General features: G+C 57.4%; 1 protein-coding gene across 9 annotated transcripts in view; it reads left to right on the top strand.

Annotated features, from left to right (window-relative positions):
* PC (pyruvate carboxylase) overlaps positions 1-12,238 on the top strand; it is a 106,746-nt gene that overhangs the window by 78,412 nt on the left and 16,096 nt on the right. For 5 of the 9 annotated variants that reach the window (XM_027090471.1, XM_027090472.1, XM_027090473.1 and 2 more), the window contains 8 exons: positions 5,565-5,700; positions 5,816-6,000; positions 6,388-6,553; positions 6,647-6,792; positions 6,915-7,032; positions 7,321-7,472; positions 9,323-9,441; positions 11,701-11,863. In XM_027090471.1, the coding sequence (XP_026946272.1) occupies positions 5,565-5,700; positions 5,816-6,000; positions 6,388-6,553; positions 6,647-6,792; positions 6,915-7,032; positions 7,321-7,472; positions 9,323-9,441; positions 11,701-11,863 (1,185 nt within the window). Of the gene's footprint in view, positions 1-1,758; positions 1,975-5,564; positions 5,701-5,815; positions 6,001-6,387; positions 6,554-6,646; positions 6,793-6,914; positions 7,033-7,320; positions 7,473-9,322; positions 9,442-11,700; positions 11,864-12,238 lie in introns of all 9 variants that reach the window. The other 4 variants (XM_027090467.1, XM_027090469.1, XM_027090468.1 and 1 more) reach the window with 1 other exon arrangement.

Genomic DNA, 12,238 nt, shown 5'->3' with positions numbered 1-12,238 from the left:
ATTCACCTTTGTGTCCTCAAGACCCAAGCGTGGCTTTGCGGGGTCAGGGGGTGGGGGTCGCTTGTGACTAAGCTGGGAACTGAGCTACAGGGCTGTGTCTAGGCTCTGAGGGGCAGTGTGACCTGTGCCCTCGGGCATCCACGAGGGCACCGTCTGACCAGCCTCCCCAGACCCCACTCTGCCTGTTGGCTGACGTTTCTGTGCCTTTCACCTGCAGGGGCAGCAGGAAGTCCGCTGTCCCGCTCCCGGCTGGTGTCCTGCCTCAGGACACCTCCTTCGGGCTTCCCTGGTGGCGCAGTGGTTAAGAATCCGCCTGCCAATGCAGGGGACACGGGTTCAAGCCCTGGTCCGGGAAGATCCCGCATGCCACGGAGCAACTAAGCGCATGTGCCACAACTACTGAGCCTGCACTCCAGAGCCCGTGAGCCACAACTACTGAGCCTGTGTGCCACAACTACTGAAGCCTGCACGCCTAGATCCCGTGCTCCGCAACAGGAGAAACCACCGCAGTGAGAAGCCCACGCACCGCAACGAAGAGTAGCCCTTGCTCGCCGCAACTAGAGAAAGCCCGCGCGCAGCAAGGAAGACCCAACACAGCCTAATTAATTAATTAATTTTTTAAAAAAGAACACCTCCTTCATGCTCTTTCCCTATCCCTGGGGATCGGGGAGCAGGCTTTGGGCTGTGAAGCTCCTGCTGCCTGCGTGACCCAGCCTCCATGCCTCCCCTGCTCCGGGGCGCCCCTTCCGCCAGTTTCAGCCTTGGCAGCCGTCCCTGCCTCCAGCAGACTGGGGCGGGAGAACTTTGTTCCCTGGGCCACTGACTCAGGCCGAGCAGATGGCGTGGCCTCCCTGGGAAGAAGCAGCCCTGGGTGCCTGGCTGGTGTGGGGTGAGTGCCCCAGGGCTCCCTTGTCGCGTGCAGGTCTTCCCACCCGAGAATGCGGTCCGCTCTCTGTGGGCGCACGTTCCGGCCCTTGTCCAGCAAGAGCCACTGGGCGGGTGGCCGCATCACTGGTTTGGGCGGGAATGAGAGCCGTGCGGGTGTGGGCACCAGAGCCGGGGGTTCCTACTCGTGCCCCGCACTCATCAGGGAGGAAAGGCCAGTGGGAAGATGGCGATGGCGGCCACGTTCATCGCCCAGGCCTGGCACTCAGGGCCCCCGCTCAGTGATCCCCAGGACGACCTGCCGAGGTTGGGGTGGTGTTGGCCACTTCCACAGAGGAGGGAATGAGGCCTCAGGTGCCCAGACCCAGGCCTGCTGACTCCAGGTTCACACTGGGCTGCCAGCCGGTGCGGGTGGCTGCCCTCTGCCCACTTTTTCCACTGCTCTGACTTCAGCGAAGGACCGTGACCTTTCCCCTTCTATAAACATCTGCCTGCTCACTCCCGCACCCCAGGGTCCGCTCAGGTCTCAAGTCCAGGCCGATGTTTGCTTCCGTCTGCACAGGACAGGGGGCTCCGGGGCATTCAGAGACCCCCCACCTCCACCACCCAGTGCCCAGACCCTGGTTTCTTGGTTTGTAAAGTGGGACACCAGGGAAGCCTTTGCTATCTAGAGCACATGTGAGGGTCAAATGCAGGAATGTGTGTGGGTCTCTAAGGCCGGATAATTCAGACTCCCTTGTTTGCTGACTGAGCTAGGGAGGCACTTGGCACCCAGCCCGGGGGCATAACCTCCAGGGATCTCTTTCTTTATCTGGAAAAGGGATTGGGGCATGTGTGGTTGGGGACAGGACAGAAATGTCTGTTTATCCACAGGACAATGCGTAGTGCCTAAGGCGTCCTCAGGAGTAAACCCACCCAAGTGGGAGAAAAGAGCGTGCCTCCCTGGAAATAGTTGAGACGTCCCTGGAGGATGGAGAATCTCCGTGCCAGTGGTACCAGCTGTAAGGCTGCTCACCTGTAGATAAGTGAGGAAGATCCCGCCTGCAGCCCTGAGCAGAGCAGGCATCTGGTGCCCAGGACGAGGGCGAGGTTTGCATCCCACACCTGCTCCCCGGGGTGTGCGCCATGGACCGCCAGGGCCTGCTTGCTTCTGGCTGCTCCGCTGGGCAAGCGCTTCCCTCCTAGTGGGTGGGTGTCTGAATCCGGAAGCCGGTGCAGAGGATTAGGTGCTGCCAGTAGACCTGCGAGGGGGAGATAACAGGATAGCATCTGAAGTTCACTGGCTTTCAGAAAGGTGTGGGAGTCAAATGTTTCCACTCTGAGGCCCAGCTGGTACTTGGCACCCACTGAGAGCGGGTCCCGGGGGCTCCCTTGGGTCGCTCCTCCATCGACGCCAGCTGGAGCATGGCTTCTTTCTTTCAGACCCACAGACAGGCTGCAGAAGCAGTGCGGGGAATTCTCTCACACCCCTTACCCCAGTTTCCCAAACACTGTTGACCACATTTGCTTCATTATTCTCATGTTTTTCCCTGAACCATTTGAGTGTAAGTTGCAGATATGATGCCCTTAAACTCCTAAACACTTAAGTGTTTTTTCCCTAAGAATGAGGATATTCTCTAAAGTTACCGCAGTACAACAATTAACATTGACACAATACTCGTTTCTAACGTACAGACCTCATTTAAATTTTGTCAGTTGTCCCCCTAATGTCCTTTACTGCAGCTGAAATCCAAGATCCAATCCAGGAGCACGTGTGCATTTCATTGTTCTGGCTCTTTAGTCTCCTTTAACCTGGAAGTTCTTTAGTCTTTGTTCCTCATGACCTTTGACACGTGTGAAGAGTACAGGCCAGTGGTTTGGTGGAACGTCCCTCAGTCTGGGTTTGCCTTGTGTTGGCTCCCGATTAGACTCAGGCTGGGCATCTGTGGCAGGAACACCCGCAGGTCCTTCTTGGCCGCCCGTCAGGAGGCATGTGATGGCCGTTTCCTGCTGGTGATGTTAACCTGCATGACGCGTACGGGGGTGTCTGCCAGGTTCGTCCACTTTGTATTAATAAGTAAGGACTATGTGCTCCATTTTAGAAGATGAGCCAGAGCCCAGCGAGGCTGCTGCCCCACCCTTGACATTCGCGCTGCTGGTGGGACCCCGGGCGCCCACTGCCCGCCCTCGCCTCTGCCCCTGTTGGCTCTCAACTCCCGAGAGCTTCTGCCCGAGCCCCACGGCGCTTGCTGGCTTTCCTCCTCATCCAGACTCAACGTTGGTGCACCCGCCACTCCTCTCTCTTTTTTTTTTTTTTTTTTTTTTTTTTGCGGTACGCGGGCCTCTCACTGTTGTGGCCTCTCCTGCTGCGGAGCACAGGCTCTGGACGCGCAGGCTCAGCGGCCATGGCTCACGGGCCCAGCCGCTCCGTGGCATGTGGGATCTTCCCGGACCGGGGCATGAACCCGTGTCCCCTGCATCGGCAGGCGGACTCCCAACCACTGCGCCACCAGGAAAGCCCTCCTCTCTTGACTGTTCTGTCCCCAGCAGATCTACCCCAGGCCCAGGGCTTCCAACCCCACCCTTTTGCTGAAGCACCCAGGCTTCCTGCCTGGCTCTGACCTCTTTGGCAGCCCGTCCCCACCCCCAGTCTGGTCTCTCCTGAGGTGGGGGAGGCACTTCCACTCGCCCATCCTGGGCTTCTTCCTTCCCCTCATCTTCCACAGTGGGTCTCAGCGAATCTAGCCTGTTGTATCCCAGATACCTCCCCACCCCCTCTGTCCCCCCCAGTCAGAGGTGCTGCCTCTGTCTCAGCCCCTGCACAGCCCCACACGTGCACCCTCTTTCCGTCCTCGCTGCTCCCAACCCAGGCATCTTTTCCAAACACGCAGCAGGTCGTGCCCTCCACCACCGTGTTGGGTGAGAGGCGGACGTACCCAGAGGCCTCGGCAGCCTGGCCCGTCTCACCTTCAGCCGTGGGGTCCCTGCCCCCAGCTGTCAGACCGGATCTTTCTTGGACACACCCAGCTCCTTCTTCCCTCGGGTCCTTGGCCGTGGCTGTTACTGTGCTTGGGGTGCGTTCCCTGCAGATCAGATCTGTGTGTGGCTGCGGCTTCCTGCATTTAGGTCCCCACGTCCGTGCCCTCCTCGGAGAGGCCCACTTAATATCCAGCCCCCCGCCCGGTAATTCACAAAATGTTACCTGTTTTCTTGCCCTTGGGGCACTAGTCATGATCTGAAAGGACCTTATTTCTGTCTGTTTTTTTCCTTTTCTCTTCTCCTTCCCTGGGTCTACCTCCTGTGAGCGCCGAGGCCTTCCTGCCTTGTTCTCGACGCCCTCGCCTGGCGCTGTGCCTGGCGGGGTTGATGCTCGGCGGGCCGCCCTCTCTCCCCTGGTCTGAGGGCTTCCCTCTTCTCTCTTTCTTCTCTTTATTTCCTTATTTCTTTTCTTCTCTTGTCTTTCTATTTGGTCTTTATTTCCCCTTATCCGTCTTTATTTCCCCTTATCCGTTGGCCATAATATGATGCTGAGGTTTTTATATATAAAAATATATATATATTTATGCTTCTTACTTAAAACAAAATGGTTGAGTCAAGCATTTAAACTTTACTGAGAAATAGTTCACGTGGTTAGCTGGATAAAGGCACCGGAGCAAGGGTAAAGGACCGAATGCCAGTTTGGGCTCTGCTGTAACAGCTGTGTGACTTTGAACACACTTTTTAAAGCTCGCCTGGGCCTTGGTTTTCTTCATTTGTAAAATGAGGCGGGTGGTTGACCTCTGAAGATGTTCTACATTCTGGGATGTAAATTGCCCTCAGTTTATTTTTATTGTGATAAACTATGTATTGATATAACAGAATTTGCCATCCTAACTATTTTTAAGCGTATGGTTCGTTCACTGGCATTACGTACCTTCACATCGTTGTGCAACCATCACTACTGGCCATTTCCAGCACTTTTTCGTCTTGCAAAACTGAGACTCTGTCCCCTTTAAACAATCCCCAACCCCACCCCCATCCCCTGGCCCCCCCACTCCCACTGTCTTGTCTCTGTGAATTTGACTCCTCTAGGGACCTCATCTAAGCAGAATCATGCTGTATTTGTCTTTTTGTGACTGGCCCATTTCACTGGCCCTCAGCTGGGTTTCATGACTAATTTACTTAGTAGCCCTTGTAGCAAGAAAGGTTTCTGCAGTTTGAAGAAATCTGCATTTTAACCAAGTAGAGGCTGTGCTTCCCTAGAGCACACTGATGCGGGTTCGCTCCTGGGGAGATCCACTGTCACCCTCCCTGCCCAGCCAGACGGAACCCTGAGGGAGGGACGCAGGGGTCAGTGTGGGGCACGAAGGTTCTAAAGTCTGGGGTTGCCTGGACAGCTGTGCCCAGCAGAGGGGACACTGACATTACACACTGTGGTCATGCAGGGCTGCTGGCTCGTCTCTGAAATTGCTTTAAAAGCTTGAAGTGCGGTGCTTTAGAAATTATAGTGAGTATTAGAGTATGAGAGTAAACTTGGGGTGCCATCTGGGTGTGAATTTGCTCCCTTCCCTATAGTTACTCAGCCCCGCAGGGAGGAATCGAGGCAACAGTGGTGCTGGCTTTCACGCGGGGCTGCTGGGAGGCTGGCGCGGGACCCCCGCTCTTCCTGGGGACCCTCCGAGCTGAGGTTTCTCTAACCTGGCCATGACTTCCCTCCCTAGATGCTGAAGTTTCAAACTATCCGTGGGGGCCTGAGGCTCCTAGGTATCCGCCGAACCTCCACTGCCCCCGCTGCCTCGCCCAGTGTCCGGCGCCTGGAGTACAAGCCCATCAAGAAGGTCATGGTGGCCAACAGAGGTGAGCACAGCGGGAGCCAGTGTCCAGCCCCTGCCCCAGCTCCCTGCCCCTTTTTCTGCGTCTCTTAGGACCCGGGGATCTAAATTCCCATCCTGTTGCCCACCCCCGGCCCCAGGCGAGATCGCCATCCGCGTGTTCCGGGCCTGCACGGAGCTGGGCATCCGCACCGTGGCTGTCTACTCAGAGCAGGACACTGGCCAGATGCACCGACAGAAAGCTGACGAAGCCTACCTCATCGGCCGCGGCCTCGCCCCAGTGCAGGCCTATCTGCACATCCCAGACATCATCAAGGTGGCCAAGGTGAGCGGGGCTGGGCTGGGCTGGGGGCCTCCTGAGGACCAGGCCTGGGTCCTATGTCTGCTCCCCGCAAAACTTGACGCTGCTGGCAGTGAGTCCCTGTGAAGGGACGAATGAGTGAGTGAGTGAAGGAATGAGTGAGTGAAGGAATGAGTGAATGAGTGAGTGAGTGAAGGAATGAGTGAGTGAATGAATGAGTGAGTGAGGGAATGAGTGAGTGAGTGAATGAGTGAGTGAGTGAGTGAATGAGTGAGTGAGCAAATGAGTGAGTGAGTGAATGAATGGAGCAAGTGCGGGGGAGCAGGCGCGAGGGCTGCAGGGTTTGGGCGGGCCTGTGTGAAGGGCTTTGAGGTGAGCTCCACTCTTCTGACGCCACCAACCCCCCGCCAGGAAAACAACGTGGATGCCGTGCACCCTGGCTATGGGTTTCTGTCAGAGCGAGCAGACTTTGCCCAGGCCTGCCAGGATGCCGGGGTTCGGTTCATTGGGCCGAGCCCTGAGGTGGTCCGCAAGATGGGAGATAAGGTGGAAGCCCGGGCCATTGCCATCGCTGCAGGTGAGCATGGGGGCCACACAGCTCCTGAGGGGGGCCGTCTGGGGCGGGGGCGCTGCTGGCGGGCTTCGGCCTGACCTGCCTGTCTCCCAACAGGTGTCCCCGTGGTCCCCGGCACAGATGCCCCCATCACTTCCCTGCACGAGGCTCACCATTTCTCCAACACCTACGGCTTCCCCATTATCTTCAAGGCCGCCTATGGGGGCGGGGGGCGCGGCATGAGGGTTGTGCAGAGCTACGAGGTGAGCAGACGCCGCGGGCTGGGAGACCACCTGCAGAGGGACTGGGGTGCTGGGGGCGGGCGGGGCCGCGCACGGCAGAGCTTGGGACCCACTGTCTCCTTGGCCCTCGCCTGCCCTCCCAGGAGCTGGAGGAGAACTACACCCGGGCCTACTCGGAGGCTCTGGCCGCCTTCGGGAACGGGGCGCTCTTCGTGGAGAAGTTCATTGAGAAGCCGCGCCACATCGAGGTGCAGATCCTGGGTGAGTGGGGCGCGTTCCCGGGGCCACAGCGCGAGGCGGCTGCCAAGGGCCCGCCCCTTCTGCTTGGGTAAAGCTGCAGGGGCTCTCCCTCAGGAAGGCCCTCCCCAGGAAGGTGGGCTGTGGGGCCATGCTGGTCGGGCCCAAGGCCTCCGTTGTGCCCGTTTCTGTCCTGGCTGAGCCACCGCTGGGAGCCGTGCCGAGCAGCCACAGTGCTTGCGCGGGGATCGCCAGCAGCTCAGGGGTGTCTGGGTCCCAGGAGGAGCTGAGTGCAGTCTACCTCCACCCCAGGGGACCAGTACGGGAACATCCTGCACCTGTACGAGCGAGACTGCTCCATCCAGCGGCGGCACCAGAAGGTGGTCGAGATCGCCCCTGCTGCTCACCTGGACCCCCAGCTTCGGAGCCGGCTCACCAGTGACTCTGTCAAACTTGCAAAGCAGGTGAAGGGCAGGGGCTCTCGGGGACAGAGTTTGAAAGCCAAGGGCACGGGCTCCTCCCCATGTGGAGACAAGGAGCCCATTCCTGCAGGCTTGCTTTGAGCTCCTGCTGGCATAAGCCTCACGGCCGGCGGTCACTGGGGTCCAGATGTGGCCAGCTGCTGCAGAGCAGGGAGGCCCAGGGTGACCAGCTCCGGGACGGGGGCAGGAGGATTGAGGGCTGATGCGGGGCCCTCGGGATCCTTGCTTTGCAGCCACAGAGGCGTTGGGCCCAGAGGCCAAGCCTGGAGACCAGAAAGGCTGAGAGGAGGAGGGAAAGAGCCACTGGCCCCTCCTTAGTGCCCTCTGCACAGATTGAGTTTCTGCGCAGCACCAGCGAACCCCTGGAACAAAGGGAATGAGAGTCAGTGGGATCTGTTAAGATTAAGGAACAGTATTCAGGCATCTCTTCCTTCCTCACTTACTGTTTTTTTTTTTTGGCTGCGCTGGGTCTTCGTTGCTGCGTGTGGGCTTTCTCTAGTTGCGGCGAGCGGGGGCTACTCTTTGTTGCGGTGCCTGGGGTTCTCATTGTGGTGGCTTCTCTTGTTGCAGAGCACAGGCTCTAGGCGTGCAGGCTTCAGTAGTTGTGGCTCGCGGGCTCCAGAGCGCAGGCTCAGTAGTTGTGGCACACGGGCTTAGTTGCTCCGTGGCATGTGGGATCTTCCCGGACCAGGGCTCGAACCCGTGTCCCCTGCATTGGTAGGCGGATTCTTAACCATTGGGCCACCAGGGAAGCCCCTCGCTTACTCTTAACTGTCCCCTACATCACATCTATTGCAACCCATTTGCTCCCCAGGTCCTCCTCCGCCTGTCTCTGCTCTGCAGGGATATGGAGTGACTCCCCCAGGCCGGCCCAGGAAAGTGCCTGCCACACGTGACCAGGCTGCAGCAGGGGCCCTGCTCTCTGTTCTGCTGGGGCCCTCCTGACCCCACCCCCACTCAGAGGCCAGGCATCCTACCCCCGCCTCTGCCTCCCCATCCCAGAGGCCCGAGTGGACATCTCTTCAGATCTGCTCTCCCCGGCTGCCAGGCGGGCCCCTGGGCCCGCTCTCCTTCCAGACCCTAGCTCCCTCAGGCTCTCAGGCAGCCCGCGCCCACGGACCATGGACGCTTCTGTAACCTTCCCCAAATGGAAAGCCAGCCACGGCTAACATGCAGCATTGATTAGGGTCTGATTATAGTTGAGATTTTGGTTCCTTTATAAGAGGACTATTCTTGCCTTGAGTTTGGTCTTATTTATTGGCTTATGCTGTGTCTCCTTCCAGAACAGATTTGAGGGAGCTGAGTGAAGTCTAGTTTGTGGTTTTGGTAGGACCAGAAGTGAAGCTAGAATTAGGCTTGTATTTTGAGTTAGAGCCTTATCTGTTGGTTCCTCTCAAATGGCATCTCTTTGGGTAGTGGCCAGAAGTGATGATGGAGTAAAGTAGAGGGGAGCTTTCTGAAGACCCTCTAAGAATAAGAAGGGTCCAGGAGAGGCCAGGGTATGCACAGGTGGGCCTGTGCCCAAAAGCTGAGGAGCTGCTGGGTAGAGGGCACCGTCTGGGCCAGACAGGAGCTTCTGCTCGTGTCTCACCCGGACAAGCTGTGTGCAGCCCTCAGAGGTTCCTGCGGAGGCCTGGGGTAAGATGTCCAGGCCGGGGCCCATTGTGGGTTTTGGGCTCTCGCCTCCCGGGGGCAGGGCTGGTGGGCTGCCTGCCATCGGTTGGGGCAGGGTTTGCTGCAGTCTGTTCTATTATGGAACCAACCCAGTGGGTGAGCCTGCATCCCCATCGGGCTCCCACCACTGCGCCCCTGCTGATGAGGCCACCCCACAGGTGGGCTACGAGAACGCGGGCACGGTGGAATTCCTGGTGGACAAGTACGGCAAGCACTACTTCATTGAGGTCAACTCGCGCCTGCAGGTGGAGCACACCGTCACCGAGGAGATTACCGAGTGAGCACAGGGGTCGGCCCAGTGACGCAGGGGCAGCCTCCGTGACCAGCCCGCGGCTGCAAACGGCGGGGAGCAGTACTGGGAAGGGGCGTCTCCCCCATCTTGTGTGAAATCCACATCAGGTGGTTCCTAGGGAGTGGGCAGTGGGAGCTCAGCTCATGTCCACTGGTAGAGAATATTTAGGGATCCAGGTACTTATTTTTTATGAAAATTATTATTATAAAAGCATTACATGGTTATTGTAAGAATTAGTACAAAGGAGCAAATAAAAATGACTCAAAACCCCACCCATCAGAAACGGGGTGCTGAGGAGGTTCCCGGCAGGCTGTGATGTGTGCTGCACATAATGACCTCACTGGAAGAAGGTGCCAATCAACCCCATTTTTCAGATGACGAAACTGAGGCTCAGAGAGGTTGAGAGAGTTGCTCAAGGTCACACAGCTGGTCGTCTCCAGCCCTGTGCTGTGTCTCCTACGCCCACACTAAATCTTTTGGTTTCTTTCCATCTTTATTTACTACATAAGTAGTTTGACACAACTGAGATGTTTTGTATAGAACTTTTATTCTACATTTAAAATTTAACATTTGTCTAAGGCATTCCCATTCTTTCCAAATACTTTAAGTGGTTGCACACTATTCCATTTTCTGGGTATTTTATAACTTATCTACATATTCCTCTATTTTTAGACAATCAGGTTGTTTGGCTTTTGTAGTTATTAAGGGTGTGTCAGTTAACATCTTTGGGCCTAAATCTTTGCCCACCTCTCTGAAGAGTTCTGAGGACAGACACCTTTAGTAGGATTACCTGAGCAATGGATAAGCAACATCTCACCTAAAGAGCCTTCAAGACCCCTTGTTCCTATTTGTTCTCCCACAAGCATTGCGTAGAGACATTCCAAAAAAACCTGCCCATTTTATAAACAATTAATATGGCCTTTCATGGTTTCAAAATACATACATTGAGCCTTTCAAGTGTTACACCCTAGCTTTGGGTCAGTCCATCTCACCATGGAACCTTTCGGACAGTTCCTTCCCCGACCCCTGACCCCACCTGAGACTGAGGATGCTGCTGGGGCGCCTGCCTTTGCCCGGCAGGTGCACGGAAGGCCTCAGGGTCCTTGCTCTCTCGAGGTGAAGGCTGAGTTGAGGCACATGCTCCAGTCTCGCCCTCTGGCCCCGTGAGACTTTCCCCATTGTGTTGCTGTAAAATTGTCGTCAATCTTGAGCCTGTTCGGAGCCTGTTCTGCTAAGGACGGGAGTCTTTGCTTGCTCGAGAGCAGAGGTTTTATGTCAGACAGACACAGACTGGGGTGCAGCTTCCTCCCAAGTCACTAGCTGCGTAGAGCTTGGGTGGGCTGCAGCCTCTCTGACCCTCGGGCTCCTCCTCTGATGGGAATGACAGTGACTCCCAGAGCATTACCGTGGAGGTGAAGCTTGGAAAGAGCACAGCCATAGTCTGCGGTATAGACGCGGCGGTGCATGGTAATCATCCTCACTGCTGTGGAGTGGTTTAGCAGGAAATGCGAAACACTGAGGAAGATCCGCCAGGGCAGTAGTTCCCAGGCCGTCCTTATCATAAGCCTCGGTGACAATAAATTTAAAACCTTGAGTTTTTTTTTAACAGCTGTTCCACTTAGATTTGTTGCTGTCCTTAGGAGCATGGCAGTCAGCGAGGGTGTGCTTAGAAAACCAGGCACATTTGGAGAGCTTTGTACTGTGAGATCTTCTCTGAAGGGTCTTTCTTGGGGACGGGCCCAGCTGCAACATAGGTCCTGGGAGGGTGGGATCCTGACCGCGATGGCACCCACCGGTGTGGACCCTCCAGTAGCTGCGGCCCCATCTCAGCAAGCCTGGCCTTCACTATAACCCTGTCGTCTTGCAAACTGGCCCCCAGCCCCACCCAGCACACACCCTGTAGCACGTACCACTCTTAAGAATGAGGGTCTGAGCCTTCAGATCCAGGCTTGGCCGAGGGAGGGTTTGGGGGAGGCAGGAGGACAGAGAGACCCCAGGGAAGGAGTAGGGCAGAGCATGGGGAGGAGTAGTTTGGGAGGAGCTGCAAGATCAGGTAGATGCTAATATTTCAGCCACCCCTCCGGCTGCCACGTTCTCCTCATTCAGACTCTGCGGGTTCCCAGCCCGGTCTGGTTGGGAGGAGGCTGCCGAAGGGTCAGCCGGCAGGGGCGGCGGGGCCAGGGCTGCCCTGCCCATCCCCTGCCTCACGCTCTCCCCCTCCTCTGCCTCTCCCCCATCCTGCAGTGTGGACCTGGTCCACGCCCAGATCCACGTGGCCGAGGGCCGGAGCCTGCCTGACCTGGGCCTGCGGCAAGAGAACATCCGCATCAACGGCTGTGCCATCCAGTGCCGGGTCACCACTGAGGACCCCTCGCGCAGCTTCCAGCCGGACACCGGCCGCATTGAGGTAGGGCCGCCTTCCCGCTGAGCCCGCCACCAGTCTCGGCCTGCTTGCAGACGCTTCTCCAGGGGGCACGAGGGAGCCTGTGGGCCCGGCAGTGAAGGAGGCCCCTGGCTTGAGCTGACAGGAAGCTGGCTGAGAGTACGTGGGAGCCAGGCACTGTCCAGGACTAAAGGGGAGAGCACTCCCGGGGAGAGACGGCCATGTGCACAGGCCGGAAAGGCCAGCGGGGGGGATCACGTGGAACAGGGAGCAGACCAACTGGGTGCCAAGTGCAGGGTCCCTGGGAACAAAGTGTCACAGAACCCAAAGCTTCACTGCCCACCGAGCAGCGCTGCTGGCTTCTGTCCTGCCTTCAGTCTGAGGGAGACCCCGGGTGCA

Source organism: Aethalodelphis obliquidens, unplaced genomic scaffold, assembly GCF_003676395.1.
Source record: "Aethalodelphis obliquidens isolate GAN/ISIS:26980383/991018 unplaced genomic scaffold, ASM367639v1 scaffold69, whole genome shotgun sequence".
Lineage (NCBI taxonomy): Eukaryota > Metazoa > Chordata > Mammalia > Artiodactyla > Delphinidae > Aethalodelphis > Aethalodelphis obliquidens.
This window is presented reverse-complemented; position numbering and strand designations above follow the sequence as displayed.